This window comes from Carettochelys insculpta, chromosome 1 (genome assembly GCF_033958435.1).
Source record: "Carettochelys insculpta isolate YL-2023 chromosome 1, ASM3395843v1, whole genome shotgun sequence".
Lineage (NCBI taxonomy): Eukaryota > Metazoa > Chordata > Testudines > Carettochelyidae > Carettochelys > Carettochelys insculpta.
The window spans coordinates 366076932-366104910 of record NC_134137.1 but is presented as its reverse complement, the minus strand read 5'-3'; the positions used below and the strand labels follow the sequence as shown (position 1 = coordinate 366104910).

The 27979-nt window shown below is 48.4% G+C and overlaps 1 protein-coding gene across 3 annotated transcripts in view; it reads right to left on the bottom strand.

Moving 5' to 3' along the window:
• The window catches only part of FRMD4A (FERM domain containing 4A), a 301838-nt gene that overhangs the window by 20397 nt on the left and 253462 nt on the right, over positions 1–27979 (bottom strand). For all 3 annotated transcript variants that reach the window (XM_075017733.1, XM_075017741.1, XM_075017751.1), the window contains exons 13-16: positions 25236–25374; positions 17340–17481; positions 5644–5777; positions 2003–2125 (exon numbers count right to left, since the gene is read on the bottom strand). In XM_075017733.1, coding sequence (XP_074873834.1) covers positions 2003–2125; positions 5644–5777; positions 17340–17481; positions 25236–25374 — 538 coding nt within the window. The remainder of the gene's footprint in view (positions 1–2002; positions 2126–5643; positions 5778–17339; positions 17482–25235; positions 25375–27979) is intronic.

The window sequence follows — 27979 nt, the reverse complement described above, 5'->3', positions numbered from 1 at the left end:
AGCCGTGCACTGGAAGTGCCGTCCGCTGCTCTGCGCACACACATACAAACATCCCTTGGAGGGACAAGTGCATGGCGGCAGCTCTGGTGAGTCACTGACATTGGGTAAGAGTGGCGGGAGAGCCTGGCTGTGGGGGAGGGCAGAGTGTGGCAGGAGGGGTGTGGCTGGCTCTGGGGGAGGGCACTGAGCCACGTATTATATATTTCTTTTTAGCTTGCTCGCGCTTTCTCTGGATACATTGTTATATAAAAATAAATATATAATACAGGGCTCTTTGCATTCTGTCCTCAGCTATTTTGGCTCTTAGTCTCTAACTGGTTTGCCACCCCTGGGCTGCATGATGAGGCAGGCTGTGTACACACAGCTATACATGTCAGGGAAAAGCTTTAGCTGGGGGAGGCAGTGGGACAGGCTTCATCAACTCTGCACTGGCAGAGCCTTCCCCTGCGGGGAGGACAGTCTCCAGAGCAGGGAGCCAAAGTCTTTCTGCGCTGCTGGAGCTTTTCCGCATTGGGTGTAGCCTTGCGTCCATACCTGCCCCCTTCTGGCGTGTCTGTAGTCTCCTCAGCTGTGACTCACAGTGTACCCTGCTGTCTTTGCTGGGAGGGTGGGAAGGGTTTACATGCATGTGTACACCACATGCCACTGAAAGAGGTGTGCACTGTATATGAACCCCAAGGCTATATCTAACTAAGCGAAGTACGTCGACCACAGATACACAATACTAGCGATCTGCGTTTGACTAACTTGGCCACCTCTACTAGGGAAGGTCAACAGGAGATCTCCCTTACTCCGTGCCTCTGGAGAGGTGTACAGGGGTTGACTATGACCCCTGAGAGGTCAATTTCAGGCATCCCCACTAGATGTGCAAAATCAAACCCAGGAAGATTAACCTTGAGCGGGTCAATCTTTTGGGCTAGTGTAGTCATAGCCAGAAACAAGAGTCAGGAATCTGAAGATCCATTCCTAATACTGCAGCAAACCGCATGCAGGGCTTTCCTAAGTCAGTGCTTTCTTTGTAAAAGAAAAACAAAATATGCTAGCTCCTGAGTTTTTCACATCAGTGGATGCCTCTCATTGGCGCCTCAAAAACAAACCTTAAGTGCTTTGGTTGCTCACATTTTAAGCAGGAAAAAAAAATTGCTAACACCACAGTAAAGGGTTAATTCTCCAGCTGACTCCTGCCTTAAACCGCAGCTTCATTCTCTTCTACTATAAAAATACAAGGAAACTCAAAACTAGAATATCCACAAGTGTCTGGGGACCAGTCTCCACAGACAATGGCTTTGCTGTGAATTCCGGTCCCGCCTTACAGCTGCTCCGGGGCTGTTTTCACAGCCATGGTTCAGGGCACTGACCCAGTCAACTGTGGGAGAGAGAGCACAGAACAACACTTACACAAACACAAGTTCAGCTGCCCAGAGAGGAGGTGGTAGTGGGGGGAGGGGAGGGGAGGGGTGGGACACTCCTCTGATTTAGAGTGGGAGGTGAAATGCATTTGTCTTGCAATCACAGGACCAGTCCAAAGAACTGACCTGACACTTTATGAAATGAGTAAGGACTACCTGGACAGTTTTTGTACTGGATAAGGACTATGGCAGGAAGGGAGGGAGAATGGCTCGGAACACTCAAAATGGTACCAGAAGTGGTCTGAAAGACCATGGGAGTAACTCAGAACCTAGCCCTGTTGGTGTGATTAGGGCAGCTTGCACAGTTAATAGGATCAGAGCCATAAGTGAGTCACCCAAGGCTACCTCTGTTCGTCTATGTCAGAGCCAGGACTAGAACTCAGAGTTGTTCCTGGCTCCCAATTCTATGCTCAAATCACCCTGTTGTCTCTCCCATCCTTATTCCAAATAGAAACAAGGATGAGGCACTACGAATCAGTAAATATACAAGATAATTACGGTGAATTAAAAATTGTAGTCCCTGAGTAATGCACTGAGATATGTCCTAGATAAATGACAGATAGATTAGACAGGACCGGAAGGCAAGTCCTCACCTCTCCTTTAGGCAGTATTTTCTGTTCATCCAGTTTAAAGGCAGTCCCTATTCTTCTCCTTACAATTGGTGGCTCCTCCCCTGGATCTAGGGGGTATTCCCTGGGCAACTTTCCCGTGAGTTCCTGAAAACAAAAGGCAATATTAATGAGATGGGAAATATGCAAAAGCAAACTCATCCTGGGCATATGTTAATGTGCAACGACAGTCTGAAAAATGATTGTAAAAATGGCATTGTGGGGTTCCATTGCTTATCTTTCAGGGACTCCATACCAAATACAGTTCACTGATAAATCTACAGAAGGTTTTTCTAAAGTCCAGGCCCGTGAGCACAGCCTATGCTCTGAAAGTTGAGCTGAATTCTTTTTTGGTTTGTGCATCAACAGGAACATGTGTTCTGCAAGCAGAAGAAAAATTAAAGAATGCTGTTAATGATCTGTCTGGCTCGGTGCTGCCCATCAGCAGGATTTCAAAGCATGATGCATGAGACAGAACAGATGCCAGCACATGTTCCTTCAGCAGCATTGTCGCTGTGGAGAAAACAGTAAGGAAAACGAACTTCCAAAATGAGTGTAGATGGGGAAGCCAGAAGGCCTGGCTGAGTCCACACGAGGAGCACAACTGTCAAGTGCCACTTTTACAATCCTTTTTCAGATCAGAATTGCAGGTTAAAATATAACAGCTGAAGTGAAACTGGCTATGGAAAGCAATGACTGGTGGCCGTGGACCTAGATAATAGCTTTTTACGAACTCAGATCATTGCCAAACTCCAGGCTAGTCACGGGCAGTTCTGAAGCAACATCAGGACCACTTGCAAAGACTAGTTCCAAGTATGAAGCAGCCCCTGCATGCTTTCTGAGCCCCAGGATGTATGCTAGAATAGATTTGAAGCATGTAGAGGAACAAGTGCCAGGACTGATACTAACCCTGTGTTTTTTCTAGTATGTACAATACATCCACACAGACCTGAATTCAAGGCTTTCAGATGCCCATAGAGAAAGGCAAGAGTGTTGCGACAAGGAACAACTCGGCGTCTTGAGCTGAACAGTCTCTGCAACATGGACAAAAGGCTTTTGTGTTCAGCACCAGCCTTGAGAGGCTCCAGCTGGCAGAAAACCCTAAATCATCTGAATCCCACATAACAGTGGCTGACCTTAATGTGCAGCATGGAACTCAGCTCTCTGCCTCCCTCCTGCCCCCACGACTCACTCCCTAACAGGGGCTTTCTTTCTACTGTTTTCAGGTCACTGGGAAAGGAGGCCCTGGAGATCTCAGCCCTTAGCTGAAGCAGTTCCCAACACAATGAATTTCTAACCCAGGGCTGTACTGAACAGCACAAAGCCCTTTTCAAAGCTTGTTTAAATGCTTCCCTCTCCAGCATGGCTGGTTTAAATCTTTTTGTGCACCGTGTTTACCCTGTTGCACTAAAACGGCTGGCGACAAAGAGTGCATCGAGATACAGATTCAGAGCATCAGAATGCTCCTTTATAACTCCACTCATAACACGCAGTGCGGGGTGGGGACAGGGTGGGGAAGGGGGGAGTTCTATTTTCAGTGGCTCCTTTGGCCAAGACTCCCCAGTGCCCATGGTTTTGTAAGAATAAAATCAACGTGGGCTACTTGGGAGCCACCATAAACTGAAACAGATTTACTGACCGGGATCTGAAGTTAAATCTGAACTACGACGTCACTGAAGCAGGAACTTGATGCCACTGTTGTGGACAATTTGGGCCATGCTCATTTGATGAAGCCCATATGTAATCCCCCTTGTGTTCCTCTGCCTGGTTAAAACACAGCAATTCCCACAGCCAACAAACTAATTCAGGACCACCTGAGAGGAAACACTTAAAAGAGACAGTGAAACTTCTGACCACTTTCTGCAGCTGATCCAAGCTTACACTTGGGGTCTGACCTGGTTTGACAAACTTTACAAGAGTTGGCCCATCAAAGCCAACTGAGACTTCTTACATCAGGACCGCTCATGAGGGGAAGGGTTGTAGGATGAGGCCTGCACATATTTCCTCACATCCTTTGTTGAAAAGCTGTTTTCCTCCTACTTTTCTCAGCTGGTGTTCTCAGCAGAGCCAAGTGCAATGAGATGTTTTTAAAAACAGACAGAGGTATTTCTCTCCCCCCGCCCCGTTTTTTTTTTTTTTTTTTTTTTTACTGTGACACACACTTGAAATATATCCAGCCACCCAGTACCATTGCCCAGAGCTAGGTCTCCCATTCTCTCTTGTGGGCAGTGATTTTTGTTAAATCTGGACCTTTCCAGGCCTGTGAAACAGTATGGAGTTATGCATGCACGTGTGATCAAAGTGTAGACTTCATATAAGCATCTGCTAATATTTATTATGTTTTCAAGCAGAAACACAGCAAGGATCCCAACTTCTCCAACATCTGAAATGGTTTTATGTTCACACTGACCTGCCTTCAAACAGTCCAGTTTAAATCAACCCCAACAATAATGAAACTGACACATGCCAAGTACAACGTGATCTTATCACACAGCAGCCCATGAATCCCATACGGATGTATAGGGCAGAGGGGTGATTTTCTCTGGACTGTGTTAACTAACATTCTTTTCCACTATTGGTTGAACTGCCCTAGTCCGGCATTTTCTGATCTGGCCACATCTGTGGTCTGGCATGATTTTAGTTAACCTGATGTCCACTAATCATGGGCATGGCCAAGTTTCCCACGGTGCCATACAGTTTGTTGACAGTCACCAGTCCTGGCACTCAGTGTTCTGTGCTGTTATTTAGCTGTAATTTACCCCTAAATGTCTTCTCAGTGTCCAGTAAACAGTGGATGTGTTGGTCATGCTATATTGACCTCTCCTGGTTTGGCATCAGTCATGTCCCAAGGATGCCAGACTAGAGCGATTCAACCTGTAGTGATACTGATGATGCTGGGGAGGTCCCTCGGCTACATTTGTTATGTAACATATGGCTCAGTGCAGGCAAGTCCTCCCCATGTGCCACACTGGCTCTCCCCAACTGTGGTAATTTAACATATGTGCCACACAACAGGCTTGCGCTGTGAAATAGCTGGGAGTTGCCAAACCATGCTGGGCAATGAACATGGAAAGAGTGCACCTGAGACCACGTCTACCTAGTAAAAGAGGAGTTTGTTGGTCTATGTGTTACAAACTTGCTTTTCTCCTACTGGAGATGAGGCCCAAGTGAACGTACCAGGCCAGGTGATCACACAATGGCTAGACCAGATGGCACATTTACATGCCTGAGCCTATTCCTATTGAAGTGTCAATAGCAAATTGCCCATTGGGAGCCTTGCTGAACGATGCTGAGTATCTACTGAGCATCCAAGAACTCATGAGGACTTCAATAGGAGTTGCAGATGCTCAGCACCTCGTTGGATCAGACCTTATGGGTGCTCAACTGGCTTGGGGTGAGTCCAAGTTCTTGAGTATAAAAAGGGCATTGTGGCAGCAGTAGACATGGTGAGTTAGAAATGAAATGTCTGGGGATCAGTGAGTCCTGGGGCATCACACGTGGAGAGAGATGATTTAGGAGGGTTTTACTACTTCTTCCAGCCTCCATCCCTTTTTCAAACGTGAGCGCAAGCATATAAAAACGCAAGTCCCAGTGTCTTCCAGGGCTATAAAATTTCTATTGCCTACCGCTTCTCGGAGACAGAGTTTCTTCAGCTCCTCCAGCCGTTGGCGCAGGGTCTCTTCCAGAGCTTCCTGCCTGGATTTCAAGGCAGCCAGCATGTCTTTCTTGGCAGACTGAGAGCTGTCTGACTCTTGGGAACCTGTCAATAAACAATGATTTCACTAGGCCAGCTGACAGCAGAACACACATCTGGAGCATTAATGAATTTCACCAAAGCTTACGCTTTGGATGGGAGCGTTCCAAGAGAATCAGCCGATGAAATGAAACAGGTGTTACACAGTCATGTTTGTTTACAACAAGTTCCCAATGCTTAAACTAACAGAATGGGGTTAGACATTGGAGCACAAAGATATCTGTAATTGTTTTTATTTACATAGAAAAGAATCAGGTAATTTTTTAAGGGCCCCTTGAACACACTACACACAGTTCTCACGAAGCTCCCAACAGCAAACAGAGTTTACAAAGCATCAGAAACACATTTTCATAGCTTAAAGGCCAGAACAGACCTTTACAATCATCTACTCTGACCTCCTGTATAGAATTTCATCCAATGATTGCGACATTCAGCCCAAGTTCTTCTGGTGAATTCTAACCACTTCAGAAGAAATGTAGTAACCAAAGCTAGATTTGTGCAAAATAGGAACAAAGTTAAAGAAGCCCCCGATAGCTAACAGACGGTCTTTTCATGTTTCCCACGAATATCCATGCCACACTATTCAACACTGGATGCAGAAGTCTGTATTTAGATGCCTAAGTAAAGGGTCTGATTTTCAATGGTCAAGTAGCCAGCAGCTCCCATGAAGTCAATGACATTCCATTGGTATAAATCCAGAATTATTTGACATCTGTGTCCGGCCTTCAGATTTTGTATAGTTACTGATCACTCTCCTTACTTAATCCCACCACTGAACAGCAGGTCAGGGCCTCCCTGTTCCAGGGAGTAGTGATTTTAATTGCATCTATTTTTGGGTTCCCAATTTGAGACAGCCTGGTTCTCAGAAAGGGCTGAGCAGCCAGCCTCTGATAATCAGGGCCCTTTAGGGTGTGTCAAGTCAAGGACCATTCTGAAATCTAGACCTGCAATCTCTCCCGGACTGAACTGCTGTTCTCTGGCACCAGTTTTCTGATGATGTATCTGCCTCTGCAAAGCAGTGGAGTGCTAAATCAGGCTCCTACTGTCTACCTTAGTCAGATGTTCCCAGGAGCCTTAAAGCCTCAGCTGTTGCGCCAGTGTGTATGAGGATGTAGCTTAGTATGCCTGAGAGTGTTAAGAACTACAGGTGCACTTCCAGCACTGCCCTCTAAGCGTGCAGTCACTGGTCTCAGTTTGTCTAAAGGTTCTGCAAACCTTGGGCATGACTTTAGGGACAAATTTATGGCTTGGAATCCAAATGAGAGGAAACTCATGCTTTCAGCTACAACTTCCTTTGAGTTTCTTTGCTCCTACTTCCCCTCAGACATTTAAAGCTGGACTGGAAAAAGGACAACAAAATATACTGGAGGGAAACATCCCAAACTAGCCCAACGGGGATGGACTAGAGATAAACAAACATCCCCATTGCTGCTTTCTATGATCTGCACACAGCAAAACTCACGCTTGTTCTGCACAGTGACCTTCTCCTGTGCAACGTGGGTCACTCCAGCTTTCACGGGGTTGTGCTGGAAGTGAAAAAACAGAATGGAACTGATTTCTGATGGGTCTTTTTATAGCCACAATATAAGGCCCAGAGTAACGTAAGTTCAAGCCAGGGAGTACTCATTACAGCAAAAGTGCAACAGGATTTTCCTCGAGGAATTTCCATTTGTAGTTGAACTGGCTGGGTAAATTCTCTCTTGCACCTCTCTAAAAAAAATAACCACACTGAACACTTAACGAGCAGTGTGTGAACTGCTGATCTCTTCTACTCAACTGCTGATGAACTGGTGACCCTCAGCAACAAGCTGCTATGATTCCTGCAGATGTTTTGCTGCTTTATTCTTCTTTTAGAGTCACCTGATGAAATGTGTTCCTTTCGCCTTCCTCCCCTCTTTCCACCCCGCTTCAATGTATTTTTAAATTTTAGACACGATTTGAAACACCTATCGCCACAGCAGCTTCCTTTTCAACACTGAAAACCACATACATGACATGCACTGTGCCCAGCAGTTGGATACTTCTTGTGACACCTCTAATTATGGGTGTGTCTACGCTAGAGAATTAAACTGTGTGATCAAAGTGGTTGTTCTGAACTGACTGAAGAACAGTTCACTTCATCTGCTCTAGCTGTTGGGTGCCAGTTTAAGAGCTATACTAGCCCTGTTCAAAAACCTTTTGGATGCAAAGCTTTCTGGGTACCTCTCTCACAGTTCCTGGCACAGGTCCTAGAAGCAGTGGATTCTGGGAGAGTTCAAAAAGCCACCAGTAAACTGTGGGATACTGTGAGGAGCAGTGGAACAGCTTGTCCACATTCACGCTGGCACTAAACCAGTTCAGAATGAAATGGATTAATAATCTACTCCAATTGGCTTTTTAAATGATAAAAGTTGCATAGCACAGACATGCTTTGCATGACTGAGGGCTGGGAATCCTCATTTCAGGACCCTCAGTATTACGTTGCTTGGTCCATGTCTGACGACCTCTCAGACATTATACAAGATATTCCTGTTATCACAGCCCTTTTCTGAAGAGATGCGTGAGCATTTTATGAGGTGAAACCCTTCTGTTGGAGTTCTCTTTCATGAGCCCCCTTTTTTCTGAATGGCAATTTGGATTATTTTTTCATGTTTCCTAGGATCTTATGGGGCTAGCTTTTACCTCACTTGCACTGGTGTAAACCAGGAGCCAACTCCATCGAGGCCAATGAGTCGCAGTAGCATGAGATGGCGGCAAGGAAGAGGAGAACTGAGCCTGGTATTTTTGTGTGGCTAGAGCAACCATGAGAGCCTCTGGATATACCAGTAAAATTACTGATACTGGCAGCCCCATGACTGCAGCCCCAAATGTAAGACCAAAATGCTAAACAATGCAAATTAACCCCCCCCAAAATCAGAACAAAGCAAGAGACCACAAAATAAATGAACACTAAACCAAACCCACCAGCTATATGCCTCTCAAAATCAACAGATCAGCTTTACTGATATGCCATTAAATTCAGGCCCACCAAGGCCTCCCAAAGTGGATTCTTAGCTGAGAAAACTCACTTGCAAACAGATTTCCACCATACAAACCACGGGATGGTGCTTTCTATTGGTCTTGTCTGTCACTACAATCTATACCTCTATGGAAGAGTCATACTGAAATTCAGTAATCTACACATTCCCTGTTCGATTGTTGGACCATGCTATGGAATTTATCAGACAATTACACAGAAAACCGTTGGGAGGTTAGAATTCACCAAATGCTGAAGGATTTCTACAGTAATTCCTTTAGAACCCAGTTAAGACCCTGATTCAGCAAGAGATGTAATCAGAGAAATTAAGCATGAAAATAGCTCCACTGCTGCTCTTGAATAGTTTGCAGAAGGGAGGCCTACATTTATATACAGTTATGGGCAACGGCTGAACCCCCCTTTGGAATGGCAAGCCCACTGCCCCTGCCCCTTCCACCCAACCCCTGTCCCAACACCCTCCCATAAGCCCCCCCCGCCCCCCCCCCGACCTGGAGGAGCTCTGGTCCACCCACCCCATTCACATCAGACCAAGCTCCCACTGCTGCCCTCGCACCCCTGCACCAAACTGAGCCCTCACTCCCCTGGCTCCTGAGCACTGGGCTGGCCCCAGCACCTGGCTAAGCCAGCAGTCTCCCCAGGTGCTGAACCAGCCACAGCACACTGCCAGCGTCAGGCCAGCCCTAGCCCTGGAAGGTGCTGGCAGCCCCTTAGGCGCCTCACCTGTACCCTCTGGAGGAGGAGGGATGTGGTGAGTCGCAGGGATGCTGGCGGATGGAGTGGAGGAGGTGGGGGCTTCTTGGGGAAGACTTGTCAGTGGCGGTGTCTTCCCTGGCCTAGTATACCTGCTGGCCACACCTATGAGTTAATCTGACTTTAGGTCCTGCTTCCGCTCTCCATTACCTGATATACTCCTTGGCTCACAGTCATCAATGGCAACTGCAGCTGTACAGAGTCTGGGCCTTTGTGATCAATTTATACCCTATATGTAAGTTACATGCCTGCTTTGATCACTGCTGCACTCTCCCCAGTGAGGTTAAGGGTCGGATTCAGTTCTTGCTTAGCCTGGTGCAAACCAGGAGTAACTCTTCTGGTGTTACACTGGAGTAGAACCAGTAAGAAAGGCAGGACTGTCAGTCCCCAAGTGAACTCACTCAGAGTTGTGGTGGAGTCTCCAATCATTACTGGCAATTTTTAAACCAAGTGGGATTGTTTCTGACAGCTCTTCCAGGAATTACGTAGGGGGAACTTTCTGGCCTGTGTGTTACAGAAGGTCAGATGAGAGGATCACAGCCTAACCTCTGACCTTGGAATCTATCAATCTGATGAACGCAGCACCATGAGGCGGATCTGCCATCCGAATTCAGGAGCACCCAGTTCCAAGGTCTGTGCACATGCCACTACACCCCTCTGCCTCGATGACAGGAGAGGGTTTGGTACCCGGAACAGGTCTGCCTACAGCTTTCAACTTATGATTGCATTCCACTAGCTTCTAGAGGCCTCAACCAGCGTCAGTGCCCTCACTGAGCTAGGTACTGTACAAACACACAGCAGGAGACTGCCCCTGCCTTGAGGCTCTTCCAGTCAGTACACACATCACTGTCAGGGGGAAGGGGAAGGAAGCAGGGGAAGCTTAATATAAATCAATGTGATGATTTATAAATGTCACGTTAGTTCTATGATGGGGGGAGCACCTGGGGGTTTGTTTTTATTTCGCTATTCTCTCTGGCCCTTATATTCAAGGCTAGGCGTGCAATGGGAGGGAAGGCAGGAAGGGATAAGCCGAAAGACAAGACAAAGGGAGGGAAGGGACCACTGAGAAGGAGAGGGCCCTGGCAAGCTGGTGGAGTGAGACTGAAGTCTAGTGCCAGGACTGGAGAAAGCAGCAGAGGGAGAACAAGGTCCAGAGTAAAAAGCCATAGTTCCATAGGTCGGTGACACTGCCTCTGTCCTGAGGTGTGACACTGGCAGGCACTTAGGTGCATTTCCCCCCTGGCTTTTCGTGAGAATAAAGTCACAAGCAGCACACAGTTCAAATCCAGCAACGGTTCATGCCATCTCCTATTGCCTGGCTGCCAGCTTTAGTCTCCCAGCCCCAATGCAGGCACCTCATCAACATCCACGGGGGAGCCGGGGCCAAAAGTACACCGGACATGCTCCACACCCCACACAGCCTGATTCACAGCTGCGGGATGCTGAAGGAGGACTGAAAGCGACCGCAGACAGCTCCTATCTCTCAGCTCTGACTGATACATAGGATATCCTCAGCGATGGCCAGAGACCCGCTCCCAGCTTGCCAATGTCCGTCTGGAATGACTCAGAACAGGATGCACACAGAGACCCTGCACAGCGACTGTACTTCATTAGTCACTTCGCTCATCTGTCTTTTCATAGCATCAGTTGCTGTTTACCAATTAAAACACTCAGTGCAGAGTTGTAGGAAGTTTACCTCTGTGGACGCAGGGGAAGCCGGGGTGAACTGCAATGCTGGGAAGGAAATAGTCACTGTCAGGACTAAGGCCTTTTCAAATATGATCAGGCACACTAACAGGAAACCTACAATTGCAGGAGTTTCTGTACCTTTGTCAGGCTGTGTGCAATGGGAATGTACAATGATAAAGCAAAAGTGCATCTCTTTTCTACAAAGAGGACCTACAAGCGCTCTCTGCTCACTAACCTCCCACTGAAATGAACAAGACTTCTACAGGCAGAGGAGACTGGGATCAGCCACTCCTTCCCCCACCCCCACAAGAATAGCAGCCCACTGACAGGGGGAGATGGTCAGAGCAGTGCAAATCTTCCTTGCAAACCTCTGAAGTGTGCAAAGCTCAGCTGGGTTCATGTTAAGGATCAAACTGCTGACTTAAATCAGAGATGGACCCAAATCAAACCCCTCATTCTGAACATCACAGGCTTTGACTGGTCTCATTTCAATGTGCGTATCTCTGTTGATTTCGCTGCATTTACTCCTGCTTTACACCAAGAGATTAGAACCAGGCCTGATCTCTCTACTGTGACAGAACTAATACTTCCTATCCAGAGTCTGAAACTTCGGGTTTCAAACCCAGATGAGACTGGCCCAAATGTCACAATATTTTGATTCAGCACAATGTTATGCAGAGAGGTTTGGGCCCTAAACTTGCTCTGTCCACGAGCTGGGGCAGGATTTTAGTAGAGACCTTCCTCTGCCCAAAAGATGGGCCTAGATTCATGGGAGAGAGTCAAAGGTGCAAATGAGAGTCAAACATGTAACTTACAGCTTTGCATCAAAGACACCTAAGGGGAGAGGCAGCAAAATCTACTGGATGGGGCACTGGTTGGGGAGTCAGGAAATCTGGCTCTGCTACTGAATTACCATGTGACCACCGGGAAAGTCCCTTCCCCTGTTTCCACACTCACCTGTTGCCTGTCTTGTTTATTGTGATTATAAATGCTTCATGACAGGGAGCATCTCTCACAATGTCTACACATGGAACCTAACACAACAAATGCCACATCTCAGCTCTGATTTTTACGGGCCACTTGAATGAATAATAATTCGTGGTTTCATGTGTCCTCTACACAAAACTAGGGGACAGCTGGCAGGTTCAAACCCAGCTCCCCACCACGGTTTTGGGTTTTCTCCTTTGCAAGGAGCCTCCTGAAGAGCAGGAACTTATGGGAAGACAAGAAGATACTCCAAGGAAAAAAGAAGGAGAGAAAACCATGGAGCTTGAAAAGAGGGCCCAGCACTGAAAAGTGGAAACGTTTTCATTTTTCCCCTCGTGATTCATGGTAACGCCATGTATTTATGGACTGGAAATTTACAGCAGCCTCTCCATCACTCAACTCTCATTCCCTCGAGAGCCATAAACTGCCTCATGCTGCTAAACCGCCACCACATCATGGTTATGATCGTGTAGTAACAATCATCAGCACAAAGGGAGGAAATGGGCAAACGCTGGGAGGAAGCCTGGGGAATATGCACCAGGATCTGGAATGCTGAGCATCCATGACCGTTACACTTCTGGTTCTGGTCTGTTCACGTTAAATAGCCTTAAGGGGCTTGCTGTATTTGGCTGTGTGAAGAGGTGAGCCCAGCAAAGTTTCTATGTTTATTCAATAGTTGAGTAAACCCAAACTTCAGCAGAAGTGGAATGAAATTGGGTCTATGGGTGCAGGGCTCTTGTGGGCCAGAAGGAAGCAACCTGGTAGCTCGCTGAGGTCACTATTGTCTTCCCACTCACTACACTGGGTTTTGGACCCAGCCCCCAGCTGCCTCCTCTTCCCTGCAGAGAAGAATGAACTGCTGCAGCATGGGGTACTCTGTGTTCGTACAGAACCTAGCACAGTGGGCCTTAGGCCCATGACTAGGTAATACAGGATAAACCTCTCTAGTCCGGCAACATCCACAGTCCAGCATGATTTCAGTCAGATGGATGACCACTTATCACGGGTGTGGCCAAGCTTCCCGTGGTCCCATAAAGTTTGTTTACAGCCACTGGTCCTGGCTCTCAGTGCTCTCTGCTGTTATTTAGCTCTCATTTGCCCCTTAATGTAATCTGAGAGCCCAGTAAGCAGTGGAAGTATTGCTAATGCTGCTGGACAATGTGGACCTCCTGTGGGTCCAAAAGTTCTCTAATCCAGCACCTGTCAGGTGCTGAGGGTTCCAGATTAGAGCGGTTCAACCTGAACCAATAATTGACATAGGTCAGCCATAAGCAGCCAACTTGCTCCCCATCCCCAGGCAGCAATGTTGGCTTCCCTGTGTGTATATGGAATCAGCACTGGGTTCTCAAGATCCCTGGGCTCTTGGGGGACCCAATGACCTCTAAAGTTCTCCTACTTCCTACATATCCCCTTTGTCTTTCTCTTTCTTCATTTACCGAAGGCATCACAAATGCCGCCAACAGAGCACCAGACAGCAGCAAGCTCCAGCACCCACTGTTAAATCTGAGACTGTCCTGCAAATGAAGGTCCCTTGGCCACAGGTTTAGTGGGTCCAAAAAGAGAGCTCTGGGTACGCATCTCTGACTGGGAGCTGGAAACTGAGATTTCATCTTGTCACACTGGGAGTACAGCATAAACACTCCCCAGAGCAAAGTCGCACCAGCTGAGGTTCTAGATATGCAGACTCAACTAAAGCTGGATGCATTTGTGATGTGGGTGGGTGCGGGGGCAGGGTGTGCATGTGTGAGTGACAGGCTGAGCAGCTCACACAGGCTAGGGATGACGCCCTGCTGTCTGTAACCTAAGCTGGCAGGTAACACCTCTGTCCCTGAACAAAGAGTGGAGAGGAACCCAGCTGGGTTTGAATTGGAAGCAGGACGTTAGCGTGGAGGAAGAGTTGGCAGGGGGTTAGAAGGTCCTGTGTGGGGGGCACCCCTCGGGCCTCCCCTACCCAAGATGGATTGGAATGACTGTTTCTGGCTGCTGTACTGACACGTCTATACTATGCTGTGTCTCCATCAACTATTAAAACCCCTGTTCTGCCTGCTGAGTAAGAGTCACTACTGGCTGTGGATGGGGTGCAGTGCTCAGAGCTCCCTGAACCCCATTTCACCATCTGACTCATCTGCTCAGCCCCAAAGAAATGACTCATGTGGACAAGTAACTCAGCCATGCTCTCACCATCAGGGCAAGCCTGCTGAGCATGGAAACTAGCACTCCAGACTGAGCCAGGCTGACTGGCCTTTAGCAGGGAGCAAAATCCTGGGTTTGCAGCAAGGTCAGGATTTGGCTGAAAGAAGCTTTGAGGCTGGGTTTTCTCTTGACTTTTGCCTGTGGAAATCGGGACTCCCCCACTGAAGTCAAAGGAGTAAACTGGTGTGAACACAGAATCCGGTGGTCTGAATTCCTCAGATTCCTGTTGTAAGTGAGCTACTAACACAGACAGGGGATTGATGGCACACAGCTTCTGAGCATGGGAATGCTGCCCACCTGGGAACACTGCCTCTGGAGAGGCCCTTAGCATTTCCTGGGCTACTTGATCTTATTTGTTTCACCAGTGGGAGAGTCAAACAAACAAAGGACTCCAGCAACCTGACACCACACCAGAAACTGCCCAGCCCTTGCAATTCCCTGAACAGATACTCGGCACAAGCAGTGGATTGTGTGCTGCGTCGGACAGGGCAGGAGAAACAGAAAAGGCCTCTCTGTTCACCGGCCAGGAAAAGAATTCCAAACCAAGTTGTTCTCGGCGGGCAGCAAGCTTACATCATAACACTTTATTGCTTGTTTTCAAGGCATCTCTAGCTAGCCACAAAGGATGTATGGCTGCATAACTGATGTACAGACTCAGCACAGATTTGGTTTTGTAGCCTGTGGTTCTCGGAGGGGACGTTTCCCTCTGTAATTATGAAAACAATCCTTCTCCGGTGTCAGATGTTTCCTTATTGTGACTTTTAATAAGGCAAAGTGATGTCTTCCACACTTCATTTACATGACTCCTCACATGATAATAATGCTTTACACTCTGGGCGAGCTTTCCTTCCAAGGAGTTTGTGGCCCTTTACAAACCACCAGTCCTCACACCACTCCTCGGAGGTACTGCTATACCCACGGCAAAACAGGCTACGGGGGTAAGGGATTTGCCTGGTACACGCAGGCAGGAAATGGTGGGACCAGGAATAAACTCATAAGCAACAGTTAGGGCCAGAGTGCAATCACCCCTGCCAGATCTATTTTTGAGCCACCCTGCTGCCTAGATGCATGCCCAGTTCAGCAAGTGAAGCCACATGTCTGGTGCGGCCAGGTACAGGATGAGGTATTGGGGAGTGTGGCTCCTGTCTGCTCGCTGGACTGCTGGAAGATGGCGTTAAATTCCTCAGTCCCTGCAGAAGCTCCTGACATTTGTCCCCTGGGATGGCTGGATGAGAAGAGGCAAGAGGACTCCTGAGAAGATGGGGGGGAGCTGTCCCAGAGCAAACAAAAGGGGAGACTGAAGGGCTGGGAAGGAGGGAAGGGGCATCCCAGGCAGTGGTGCTGGAACAATTTTTACAGTGGGGGTACTGAAGGTAGAAACTGTCTACTGGGGTGATTATTACTACTTCAAGCTGGGGGGTGGAGAATCACTAAGTTTCAGCATCTATGGCCCCTGGAGAAGGAGGCAGATCCTGAGGGAAATGTGGGGAGGGGAGGGGGGAGACAGGGGAGTTCCTGAGGGGAATGGAGGAGGAGAATCCCAAGGAGAGAGATTAGATCCTGAGGTGATGAGGGAAGGTAACTTGAGGGAAAGAGGAGATGTTGAGAGGAATGGAGTGGGGAGTAAGTAAAGTCCCAGGATGGGGGCAGACCTTGTGGTGATGGTAAGGGAGAAGGGGAGTCCCAGGGGAGCACTAAGGTGATGTAGAGGGTGAGAAGGGAGTCCCAGAGGAGTGGGTAGATCTGTCGTTATGGGGAGGAGAAGAGCAAGGACAGAAATCAGGCACCAAGGAACAGAGAGGGAGTCCAAGTCCCTGAGGGTGTTCTGGGTATGTGTGTCTGGCGGTGCCAGGGCTGCAAAGAGGCAAAGTGGGGCATCCTGGGTGGAGGGGTTTGCCTGAGCACGGGTGCATGTCTCAGATGACAATGTGGTGGGATCCCCCAAACCAGCAAGCAGTGAGAGCTAGCAGCCCAAAGCAGGGAGCCAGGGCCAGCCACAGCTTGCAGGGAGGGCTCTGCTTCCTGCAAAGGATGTATTCCACCAGCTGCCTACAGACAGACTGCCAATCCCCAGTGATGGGATCCCTTTGACAGAGATCCTGGTTTGGCTTCTTCTGTAACTACTGATGAGTCCCTCTTCTGAAAAAGCCAACCAAAGGGGTGGCTAGTCCCTCCTGCTGCTACACTTCTATTTTGAGTGGCTAGCTCAGTCCCACGTAGCACAGGTATCGTGTATCTATACACTGACCATGCTGAGGGAAGCAGCTCAGTATTTTCCACAAAAGGAAACTTTATAAAACTTGCAGCACTAGGCCACTGCTAGGTGAACAGAATCTGGCAATGGGCTCCTTGGGAGCTGAGAAGCCAGATGAGCAGGGGGCACTAATTGGAAGATGGAGTATAAATTTCAACAGCTGGGCAGCAAAGCAGGAATCTCTACAGGAGATTCTGCGTTTCTACTGCCAGGAGACTTCTTTAATCCTCTAGCATATGCTCCCCAAATGAGCCAAAAAAGCTGATGGCCACCAACTCAGTCATGGGGAGGTGGGTTGTGGAGGTCAGAGGTTGGGGGAGAGAGGCTGGCTGCAGCACAGAGATGGGTGTATGAGGGATTTAGGGGGAACAAAGTGTGGGCATAGATCAAGGAGCTGAAAAGACTGGAGAGCACATCCAAGGGAGAAAGAGAAACCAAGAGTGAGAAGGGGGACACGGTCACTTTGGAGCCTGGATCACTTGCTGGGTGAGGGCAGAGGGAAGAGAGACAGATGTCACGTATCCATTGAGACAGAAGCTGATGTTGTTACCATCAGATTCATTTCTGAAGTGCCCCTACCAATCCATCTGGCAGCAATTACATTTTACAAAGCTACCTCTTCTCCAACGGAGAGGCAGGAACCCATCTCTCCCATGCCGTCACAAAGTAGAGGACTTACCTGAAGACAAAAGACTGCCACTGCTGCCACTGATAATTTTGCCTTTGCTTCCCATGTTGGCTAGTTTTGACGTCTTCAGTGTTCCAGTTTCAGTCAGGTCAATAGCAATTTCACTCAGGCTTCTCGCAGCATGAATCTTGGACTGGGAATGAACACAGAGCTGTGTTAGACAGTCTGGCTTTGCTTTCAGCGTTACAGAAGCAAAGAATCATTTCATTATGGCAGGAAACAGGCCCTCAGAAGCCAGCTCAGATTATTTTCCAAGAATGCCAGCAAACTGACACTCAAATGCCTATGCTGTCTACTGCCTGTTGTGTTAGAATCGGGGGCAAATCTTCCACTGGCTCTTTGTTTGTTAGGCCATCCCTCTCCCCACTTCCCTTCCCTTAAACCAAAGAACCATGTCCAGAGAATCTGAACGTTCACAGCTGCAGTAAGAAACCACAAAAAACACCAACGTAATCAGCACCCTCCTGGCTGGGTCATCTCAGTGCAGAAGCCAGGCAGTGCCCACTAATCACCAGGGTTCTTTTCACTGGCTGCAGTGTGCAGTCGGCTTTGTATCTGGGCCTGAAGGAGTACTTATGCCACACACAACCCCTTCACAATGACGGCTGGGAAATCGGGTAGGGAAACATGGAGGCAGCTTGAGCTGGGGCCGCTGCCCAGGATGTGTCTGTTACAAAGAGAGGACTCCAGCCTGCAGGGCTGCATAAAGCTTTGCAACTGAAAGCAATGCAAGGCCTCAGTCCTCACCAGGGCTGTGTAGACTCCAGGCCTGTCTTCACCTGTTAGTTACTCCACTAGCTTAGTTCCACCAACAGCGGCCATGCTGCAAAACCACCCGTCAGCCACACGGAGGGCTCTGACTAGCAACGCAGTGACTGCATCAGCAAAGTCATGGGATTAACAGCCATCGAGCTGTGCTGACTTGAGTTCCTATTGTATTACTAGTGGTAGGGACAGGCTGGCATCTCCCCCACCCATGTCCTGGCTGGGCCAGGTAGACTGAGCTAAAAGCCCCTCTTGGCTCCAGCTAAAGATACATGCATGTGAGCTGGAGTCGGGTCAGGGCAATACTCATTATTCCTGGAGTGATGCTGCAATGAAGACCAGCCCCAGGGCTTGGTATGTACATTGAGTCAGTGCTTGTGTAGAATATACCCACCTCTTCTCCCTGATGACAGGAGATGCCAGACCAGATCAGATTATTGCCAGCCGTCAGCCAAGCCACCTAGTCAGGTTCTGATAGGGCCTAGCAACAGATGCCCACATGGGAAGGTTCTCTATCTGCCTCCCATTAATTAAGGACTGGCCTGTGTCCTGACCCCTATTCTGTACACTGGTTATTAAGCAGACCAGAAAGCCAATGGGGTGTGGTCCGAGCATGCTGGACTGGACGCAGACCTGAAAGCTGACTGCTATTCCTGTTTAGCCTCTGCTCTAGAAACAGGCTTTTCTTTCCAACTAGTGTTGAACCTAATGTGCATTTACAGCTCAGCTTCACAAGGTCCTGGGGAAGGCTTCACGGTCAAATGCTTTGTGAAATCCTGGATTCAAGCTGGGTGCGTCGACCCAGCAAATCAAAGCCTGAGCTTCCAGGGCTGTGGAGCATCACTGAATGCCACCTCAAGGACGTGCTGACCTTTGGTTAACCTGGTGTTTCTATTAACTCAGAGAACTGGCTTCACACTGCGCCATACACAGCAGTTTGCCAGAGACCTTCATTTCATGTTTCATTTTCAGGACCAGGTGTGGAACCTGTACTCCCACTGGTGAGCATCAGCAGTAGGACTGCCAGGGTGAGTAATTCCTCCCCCAAGGCTCAGAAGGGTACTGTAGTTGGGCCTTAATGTTTTCATGCAGAGAAAGTTCCCAATGGCTGGCAGTCTGGGTTGGGCAGGCCCCCAAAAGTGAGGCTGCTTATGCCCTCGGGAATTAAAACAGGGACTCCTAGAAATCTCGCAAGAAAACCTGTTCCTAGGAGAGATCCAGCCCTACTTTGCACTCTGAAACGTTCAGCTAGGTGAAGGCAGGAAGTGCGGTCTAGCACTGGGAAAGCAGAGTTCCCAGAGTGCCCCATTTTTGGCTCTGTTACTAATTTGCCACATGACCCTGGGCAAGTCACTTAACCTCTCTGTCTCAGTTTCTATGTGTGGAACAATAAAGGGGATAAAATGGATCCTCACTTCACAGGAGTTTGTTTAGGCTTAATTTGTGACTGTATGTAAACATAGTGCTTTGAGATCCTTAGCTGGAAGAACTCCTAGTAACGCATCTGCTACCTGTCTTAGGTATTTATGTGACATTTGTTACTGTGGTTCACAATTTTTTAAAATATTTAGCCTCCACGCAACCCCAGTGAGAGAGAGAACTGATATTAGCCCGTTTTACAGATAGAGACCTGAGGCACAGGCAGGTTAAGGGCTGAACGCTCAAAGAGACCCTAGTCTCCTTCTGAGCATTTGGCCCTCAGTGATTTGTCCTGGTCACACAAGATGGCTGGAGTGGAACTGAACCTCGTGCTCTGAACACCTAGCTGAGCCTCCCAGTCATTGCACTTGGGTGAGCAAATAGCAAGTATGAAAAATCAGGACAGGAGGTAGCAGGCAACAGGCAGGTAGATAAGACAGTCCCAAATATTGGGACTGTCCTTATAAAACTGAGACATTCAGTCACTCTACATTGAGTCTCCCTTTCCAATAGTACCTGCTAAACTTCAGGTCAGAAATATGGTGGGAACAGTCTTTCAGCATCTTGGCCTTGCTCTTTTGGGTCAGAACCAAGAATACCACATTGTGAAAGTTCAACTTCAGCTTCAGCTGGTACGTCAGGTCACTTCTGGTTGTGTCTGAACTGACAATCCAGACACTGACCAAGAGCCTGGGCAGAACTTGCTTAACATTCAGCTGTCTCCTACTCTGATTTTCAGGGGGTGATTCTTTGACCTAGTGACTTCTTATCCTTGCACATTATGAACTGCACATATTTGCATTACAACTTCGGTGAGAAACACGGTGGTCCAACCCCACAGATCTCTACAGTGTAAATCAGGCCCATCTATCAAACTGTAACAAAGAAAAAAAGCCATGCTAGTTTATATACCATGAAAACAAAAGAGCAGTCCAGTAGCACTTTAAAGACTAACAAAATAATTTATTAGGTGATGAGCTTTCGTGGGACAGACCCACTTCTTCAGACCACAGCCATACCAGAACAGACTCAATATTTAAGGCACAGAGACCCAAAAATAGTAATCAAGGTTGACAAATCAGAAAAATATTATCAAGGTGAGCAAATCAGAAAAATATTATTATTGCTCACCTTGATAATATTTTTCTGATTTGTCAACCTTGATTACTATTTTTGGGTCTCTGTGCCTTAAATATTGAGTCTGTTCTGGTATGGCTGTGGTCTGAAGAAGTGGGTCTGTCCCACGAAAGCTCATCACCTAATAAATTGTTTTGTTAGGTCTTTAAAGTGCTGCTGGACTGCTTTTTTGTTTTCATCTATCAAACTGTGCATTGGCTAATGTACAGAGCCCTGCGCAGGCACAAAATTTGTATCCATGTCCATATCTGCAAAAACGAGCTGTAGATATCTGCGCCCGTACCTGCAGATGCAGATACCCGTCAATATAAAGCAGCTATTTGCAAATTTGCAAGGTTTTAGATACAAAATTTCTAACTGCAGAAAAGAGCCATGGATAGTCACAACCATACATGCAGATGCACATACCTGCGAAGATAAAACGGATAGCTGCGGATTTGCAGGGCTCTACTAATGTACTTACAGAACAATGCTGAGTGGAGGCAGCACTACTGGATGTTACCGTCTCTTTAGGCAACAGAGAGGCCAAGGAGAGCAGCAGTGTAGAAACTAAACCCCTCTCCTTGCTAGCAGCATTCCCTCTGGGAACACCGATCGACTATGGATCTGAATCGAAGTTAACAGGAGTCTTTCCTCTGACCTCAACGGGCTTGGGATCATGCTCTTCCCTGGGGAAGTTTGCACTGTCTGCTCTCAGCTGTGTTCTCCTTACTGCTGTCTGAATGAGTAATGGCCTTTTAGGACCTTTTGGACAAACACATACGCCCACGCCCATGTCTAGCAACAAGTAAGGTTGGCGTGCCAGTCATGACGTCAGTTAACTTATGGGGTTTTTGTGCTTTGGATAGTGGTCCATTGGGAACAGGTCTCAAACCAATTAACTCATTTCACAGAGGCCACTGAGCAGCTATCTATGAGGTCTTTGCTGGATTTGTGTAGGCAGCACAGCAGTTAGAGGCTAGACTATATCCCATTAACTACTCCCCTGGGCCAAGCAGTCCCCCGGTTCTGAACACTTTTAAAGGAATCATTGCACAGACCTGGCAAGTCTGATTTACTTGGGGGATGAGGGTGAGAGGGGAATTGCTCATTTGGGATTAATTTCAAAGCAGTTTTTCAGATCAGTGTTGCCATTCCACTGATGTTCTTCAGAACCCTCAGGGACGCGAAGGATGGACTGACACCAGGGATCACTTTGGCCTTCTCACTTATGGTGAAGGACTTTGTGGCATGTGTGCCAATGGGAGTTTAAAATCTCCCTCATCTTCTCTGGCAATTTAACTCATTTAAGCCCCATGTAACTGGAGAGCCCTGATGCATTCAAGAGCATCTGTGTTACCAGAGAGTCCTACAAAAATGAGTCACTTGAGACCCATAGGGCAAAGGTTTATCTGACTTGGTGTGGTCACCAAGTGCATAGACATGGCTATTTGCTTTGCTGTGACTGCCTGCTCTGTGCAGAAAAAAGGGAAACTGACAGGAATTTTGCAGCCGCAAGAGTTCATTCAGAGCGCTGTAAGTCTTGTAAAGTTCCCCATTCCGCTGGAATTCCAAAACAGAGCAGAAAGAAACAGCAGCTGTAAGAGTTTGGGGTCTCCATGGGCTAGCAACATGCTCAGCTGCATGTCAGACTGGGGACATTTGCTATGGATCATTTTTGCTGCAAGAGGAGCAAAAACACCACACATTATCTATTTATTTAAAATCCAGAAGCTGGGCTTTCCAAACAGAGCTGTGCCGGATGTCACAGCAACACCTGGAAAGATGCAGGACTCACCTAGTTTCAGGTTTTGTTATGAACTCAGATTGGTTGCACCACTGCATGATTTCATACATTGGAACAAAAACAATCTGGGCTCAGTTTTGAGAAAGTTTCAGCAAGTTTATTACCCTTTGCCAAAACCATGTGACATGGCAAATACTGACGCAAAACCAGGGCATCCTTTGCTTTCAGTCTGGGGATTAATCTAAAGTTGCAGCTCCATAGAGTGAAATTTAAAAGGGCACAAACCTAGGTGTACTGAAAAAGTATCTGCACAAACCTCTAAGAACTGAAGGCATCAAGTACCTCACAGTTTCCCTTTTGAGTATCCCTAGCTGATTTCAAAAAATGAACATGCCAAGCACAATGCTTAGATCAGCAGAACTACTCAAGCAGATCAAGGCAGCTTAAATGAACCCAGATGAGCTGTTTACCCATCAGTCTTAGGAGTGTCCCTTAAAAACAGGGACAACAGACTAAAATCCCAACCCTTTCAGAGGAAGGGACTAAAATATTTGTGTGTACCAACATCAAAGCAATAGCAGGAAGAATGGGCTTATTCCCGACAAAGCATTCTGACAGGGTTGCAAACACGACTGATTGACTGATGATGGCTGGTGGGGGGTGTTGCCTGTGGGCGTGAGAGAGAGATCAGATGTGAACTCACAATCTGAAACACAATCTGCTGGCAACAAAAGCAGTGAGCCCTGACACTTGGGCTCCCACCCCCAGGAGGGGAATCTGCTTTTGTTTGTTGGTCAAGTTGTGATTTTTAAAGTTAGTTAGGCCCACTGAGAGTCCCCAGGGCCTAATGTCCCAGGCTAGCTACAGGTTTCTCCTATTCACAGCTGCTTAGGGAGGTGAAGAAAGTAGTGCTAGTGGGGGGGAATAAAGCCAGAAGAGAAAAGAATGGAAATGGAGTGCAAAGGGTAGGAATACTGAGAATTTCCTGAGGAGCAAGGGGTGAGGGGATGGGGGATTGAGATGCGGTGCCCCCACTAGACAGCTCTTACACTGCCTCGAAGCTCCGTTATACCAGCAATGCTCACACTGAACAGGGCACCCCGATTGAAAACATACATCTGTCTCAAAATGATCTCCCTGCTGCTCTTCTGGACGGATGCACCTAAAATGATCACAAGGGCACAGCATTAGAGGGAAATTGAGGCCGTTTCCCTGTGCAGTGGACAGTACTTGTGTATAACCAGAAGAAGACAACGTCTACACTAATAAAGATAAGTTGACCTACGTGAGATCATCTTACAGCCACCACAAAATTAGTGCAGTGGCTGATGTCCACACTGTCTTCCTTCTGTCCATGGTCCAGGCCCTTCCTAGGTGCAGTGTATGTGTGTATGGCAGGATCTCAGCTCCATGCAGCTGCCCCCGGGGGAGCTAAGCTGCCTCCTGCGAATTCTCACCTTCATGCTTCCAGCCAAGAGCCGAGGGGGGAAGGAAGGAAGGGAGGGAGAGAAAGCAGCAGCCTGAGGCTTCTTGCCTCCAGCAGGGAGATCCACAACAGGAGTCCAGTCAACTGCCATACTGCAGGTGTGGGGTGGGGACCCTGGGGGGCAACAAGGCACCCAGCAGGGAGAACAGGCAGCAGCCTGGCTTGGAGAAGAGACTTGGCAGCAGCCTGGGCCCTGGCTTTGGAGCCGTGAAATTGACAAGCCTAACAGCCAGCAGCTGATGGGAGGTACAGAATGTCTAGACAGAAGCATCTGATGAAGTGAGTCTGTGCTCACGAAAGCTCCTGCTCAAAACTTTTCTGTTAGTCTATAAGGTGCCACAGGACCCTTCGTTGCTGTTACAGATCCAGACTAACACGGCTAACCCTCCGATACTAGACAGAAGCTGTGCAGCTACAGGAACGTGCGCTGTGAGCCTGTTGTTGAGTGGTTAGTGGTGTCGGCAAAGGAGGGGAGTGACAGGAGGAGCTCTTCAGTCTGCATGCCTCCACTGCTTTGTCCACAAAAACAGGGGCTAGTCTAGACAAGGCCTAAACGTTTCACTTGTACGGTTGCTCAGTCAGTCTGCCCCTCGCACTGAAAAAAGCAGAGAAAAATGATTCCCCTAGACTGGACTGTCCCGAACGGGAGGTGGCGTTTGAGACAACCTCCCACTCATAACCCAGGACCTGCCCCTACCCTGCCTCTTCCCACCCCAATTCACTCCTTCCTCCAAGCCCTGCCCCTGCTCGATCTCCACCCCCTCCATTGCGCCCCTTCCCTGAAGCCCCTGCCACTGAGCCATACAACCTGGGGGCTATCAGTGGGCCTGGCACAGGGCAGAAGCAGTGGCCAGCCCTGCACTCATTGCGGCAGCAGGTGCAGTGGGAAACAGCGCGACCCAGCAGCCTGCTCTGCTCCGCCACCATTTGCTCTGCCCGCCCCTTCCCCACAAGCCCAGCTCTGCCCCTAGAAAATGTGACTACAACACTGCAGTCCTGAGGAGTGGGGGCTCAGAGCCAGGTGTACATTTAACTGAGTTACTTGAAACACAGCTGACTTCACGGTGTGCCCTTTGAGAACCGGCGCGGCACACACACTGAAACAGCATGGAGAGGACCCGTTACATCGGGCTCTTCTGGTTTGTCTCAGAGCTTAGGTGAAATGCCTCTTGGGAAATCAAACGCCTTTGTTCTGGCACAAACAGAGATATTTGAAGCCATTCCACCCTTGCTTCGTTAGAGGCACGGGCAGAGGGCAGCCAGGAGCCATGATCTGGATGGGAACACCGGTCAGAAACGTGGACAGTGAGCAGGAACCACCTCCAGCACACTCATCTTCCCACAAGCACCTTACCTTACTCTGCTTTCTGTCCAGGTAGAACTGGTGCTGGCTAATGGCCATAGCCCAAATGGACTTGATCAATGCAGGACAGGCGTACCACGTATGCACGGCAATGCCACTGTGCCCAAACGTTCTCCTGGTCACAGATGCCCTAGACAAGAGGGGAGAAGGAGCTGTGTTTATGCCAGGGTTTCCTCTGGTTGTAGAAAACAAGAAGGCAACAACCCACCAAACGGCAGGCTGGGCTCACAATAAAACCAAGGACTGTGCTGAAAAAGCTGCTCTCTTTATTCCAGGCTAAGGGAAAATCCCAGTAGGGAAATGACGGCCACATACACACACTGAGCCTCCATCTTATGTTACACACCAACTGGCAAGCTGCAATTACCCCAGTATCTCAAGGGTTAAGTGGTCTAACGGACAGCGTCTGGCTTGCAGTCAGAGCTATGGGCTCTCTTCCAAGCTCTGCTCTTGATGCACTGCACATGCTTGGGATGTCACATAGCCTCAAGCTTTTCAATACATGCACCTTTTCTTCCTTGGACACAAGACCTGGTTCAAAACACTAGTCTCACAAGTCCAGCCCCCTCTCCCTGATGCTGCGGAGAAAGACAACACCCTACTTGCTCAGGTAAAGGGACCCCTTTACCTGATCCTGACTGGGTGCAGCAGGAGAGGCCAGTGTGGAAAAGGCTGACAACTGGGTGACATAGAAGTCTGATAGCAACTGTCGTGGACTTTTGCCTATGGATCATAAAAGGGTGACATCTTGCAATGCAAGGCAGTAGTGAGGGGGGGGCCTTAGGGGTGGTGTCAACGCAGAGTGCATAGGATGGGGAGGTGGCCAAGGGAGAGCAGAGCCCTTCTCTGATGCCCAGACATGATAAGATTCCCTGCTGAAGTTGCTCCTTCCACACACACCCTCTGACCCGTCCCTTCCATCCCCCGTTGGCTACTGCTTTAACCATCTCGTCAGCATCCTAATGCTCACTTCCGATTAACATCACCTGGTCGTGGTTCCAGTGCTCCTAACTGCACTGCTTTTCATGCACGCGGGAGCTTGAGAAATCGGCACAGAAAAAGCCAAATTGCAAAGGAAAGTTGAAACTGAGTCAAGAACAATTACAGAAAATAAAACTCCCAAACCCCTGCAGATCCAGAACTGAAACTGCCAGCCCAGACTTGGCTTTGCAGAGCACAGCAACTGAAGCGTCTGGGGCCGTTTCAACTGCACATTTGTGAGAACCAGATCAGAGAGGCATTGGACAACGTGGGATTAAAGTTTTCCAACAAAATGTGCAGATTAAAAGGCACATGGTGACGCTTACAAATCCAGTGAAAAGGGCAAGGAGTGAAGAATCAAGAGTGGTGAATAACAGCAGGATTCAGGAGCCAAGTGAACAGCTGTGACTGTTGGTATCACGTTTCCCTGTTACCCTATACTCCAGTATTCTCAGCCTCTTCCATCATGCTGCCCCCTCCACCACAGCTCCAGCCAGGAGTTAGGTAGAAATTCCCTCACACTTAGCAATACGGTGACAAACCCCTCACAGGCTCATGATTCCCTGAGAGCTGAAGCATCCAAAGTTGAGAGGGCTTCCCCCACAGCCTGGTTAGTAGCTTTAAAGTTAAGCACATTGGCCAACCACACAGTTGATGCTCTGTGCTGGGCTAGTATTGCAAAGCAGCCACAGCGTAGTAGGGATTTGGGCCCCTTTTACAAGCAGGGGCCAGTTCACCAAGGTACTTAAGCACATATCTAAATCTAGGCACTTAGTATTTCTATTGAGGTCAGAGTCAATTTATAGAATCACAGAAGAATATGGTAGGACAAAGACCTCGGGAGGTCACCAAGTCCATCCCTCTGCGGCAAGCAGGACCAACCCCAGCTTAATCATCCCAGCCAGGGCTTTGTCAAACCGGGAATTAAAATCCTCTAAGGGTGGAGATTCCACCACCTCCCCAGGTAACCCATTCCAGTGCTTTGCCACCCTCCTAGTGAAGGAGTTTCTCCTAATATCCAACCTCCCACACTTGCAACTTAGGACTACTGCTTCTTGTTCTGTCATTTGTCACTGCTGGGACCAGGCTGGCTCCGTCCTCATTGGGAGCCCCCTTCAAGTAGCTGAAAGCTGCTGTCAAATCCCATCCCCCACTCCTTCCTTTTGCAGACTCAATAAGCCCAGTTCCGTCAGCCTCTCCTCAAAAGTCATGTGCCTGCCCTCAGTGATTTCTGTTGCCCTTTGCTGGATGTTCTCCCATTTGTCCATATCCTTTCTGTAATGGGAGACCCCAAACTGAATGCAGGACTCCAGATGTGGCCTCACCAGTGCTGAATAGAGGACGATGATCACTTCCCTAGTTAGGTCATGAGGGTCCCAGAACAACTTCCCTCTGCCACAGGCCCAGTCTCCGCTACAGCCCACCACTCTGCCTCTTCTGCCAAGGGATGTGGCCAAAGGGTTTATGGCAGGGCTGGGCTCTCAACTCTGTCACTCAATCTGCTGGCAATGCTCCTACTAATGTAGCCCAATCTGCTGTTAGCCTTCCTGGCAAGAAAGGCACACTGCTGACTCATCCAGCCTCTCCTTGACTGTAATCCCCAGGTCCTTTCCTGGGGAACTGCCACTTAGCCAGAGCTTTGACCTCTGAGGAAAGGGCTTCCTCAAATGATTCCCCTAATCTCTTCCTCCTCTTGCTGTAGAGGATAAGAGCTCCCATTTCTGTAGTGGTTTTCATCAGTGGTCTCAAATCAC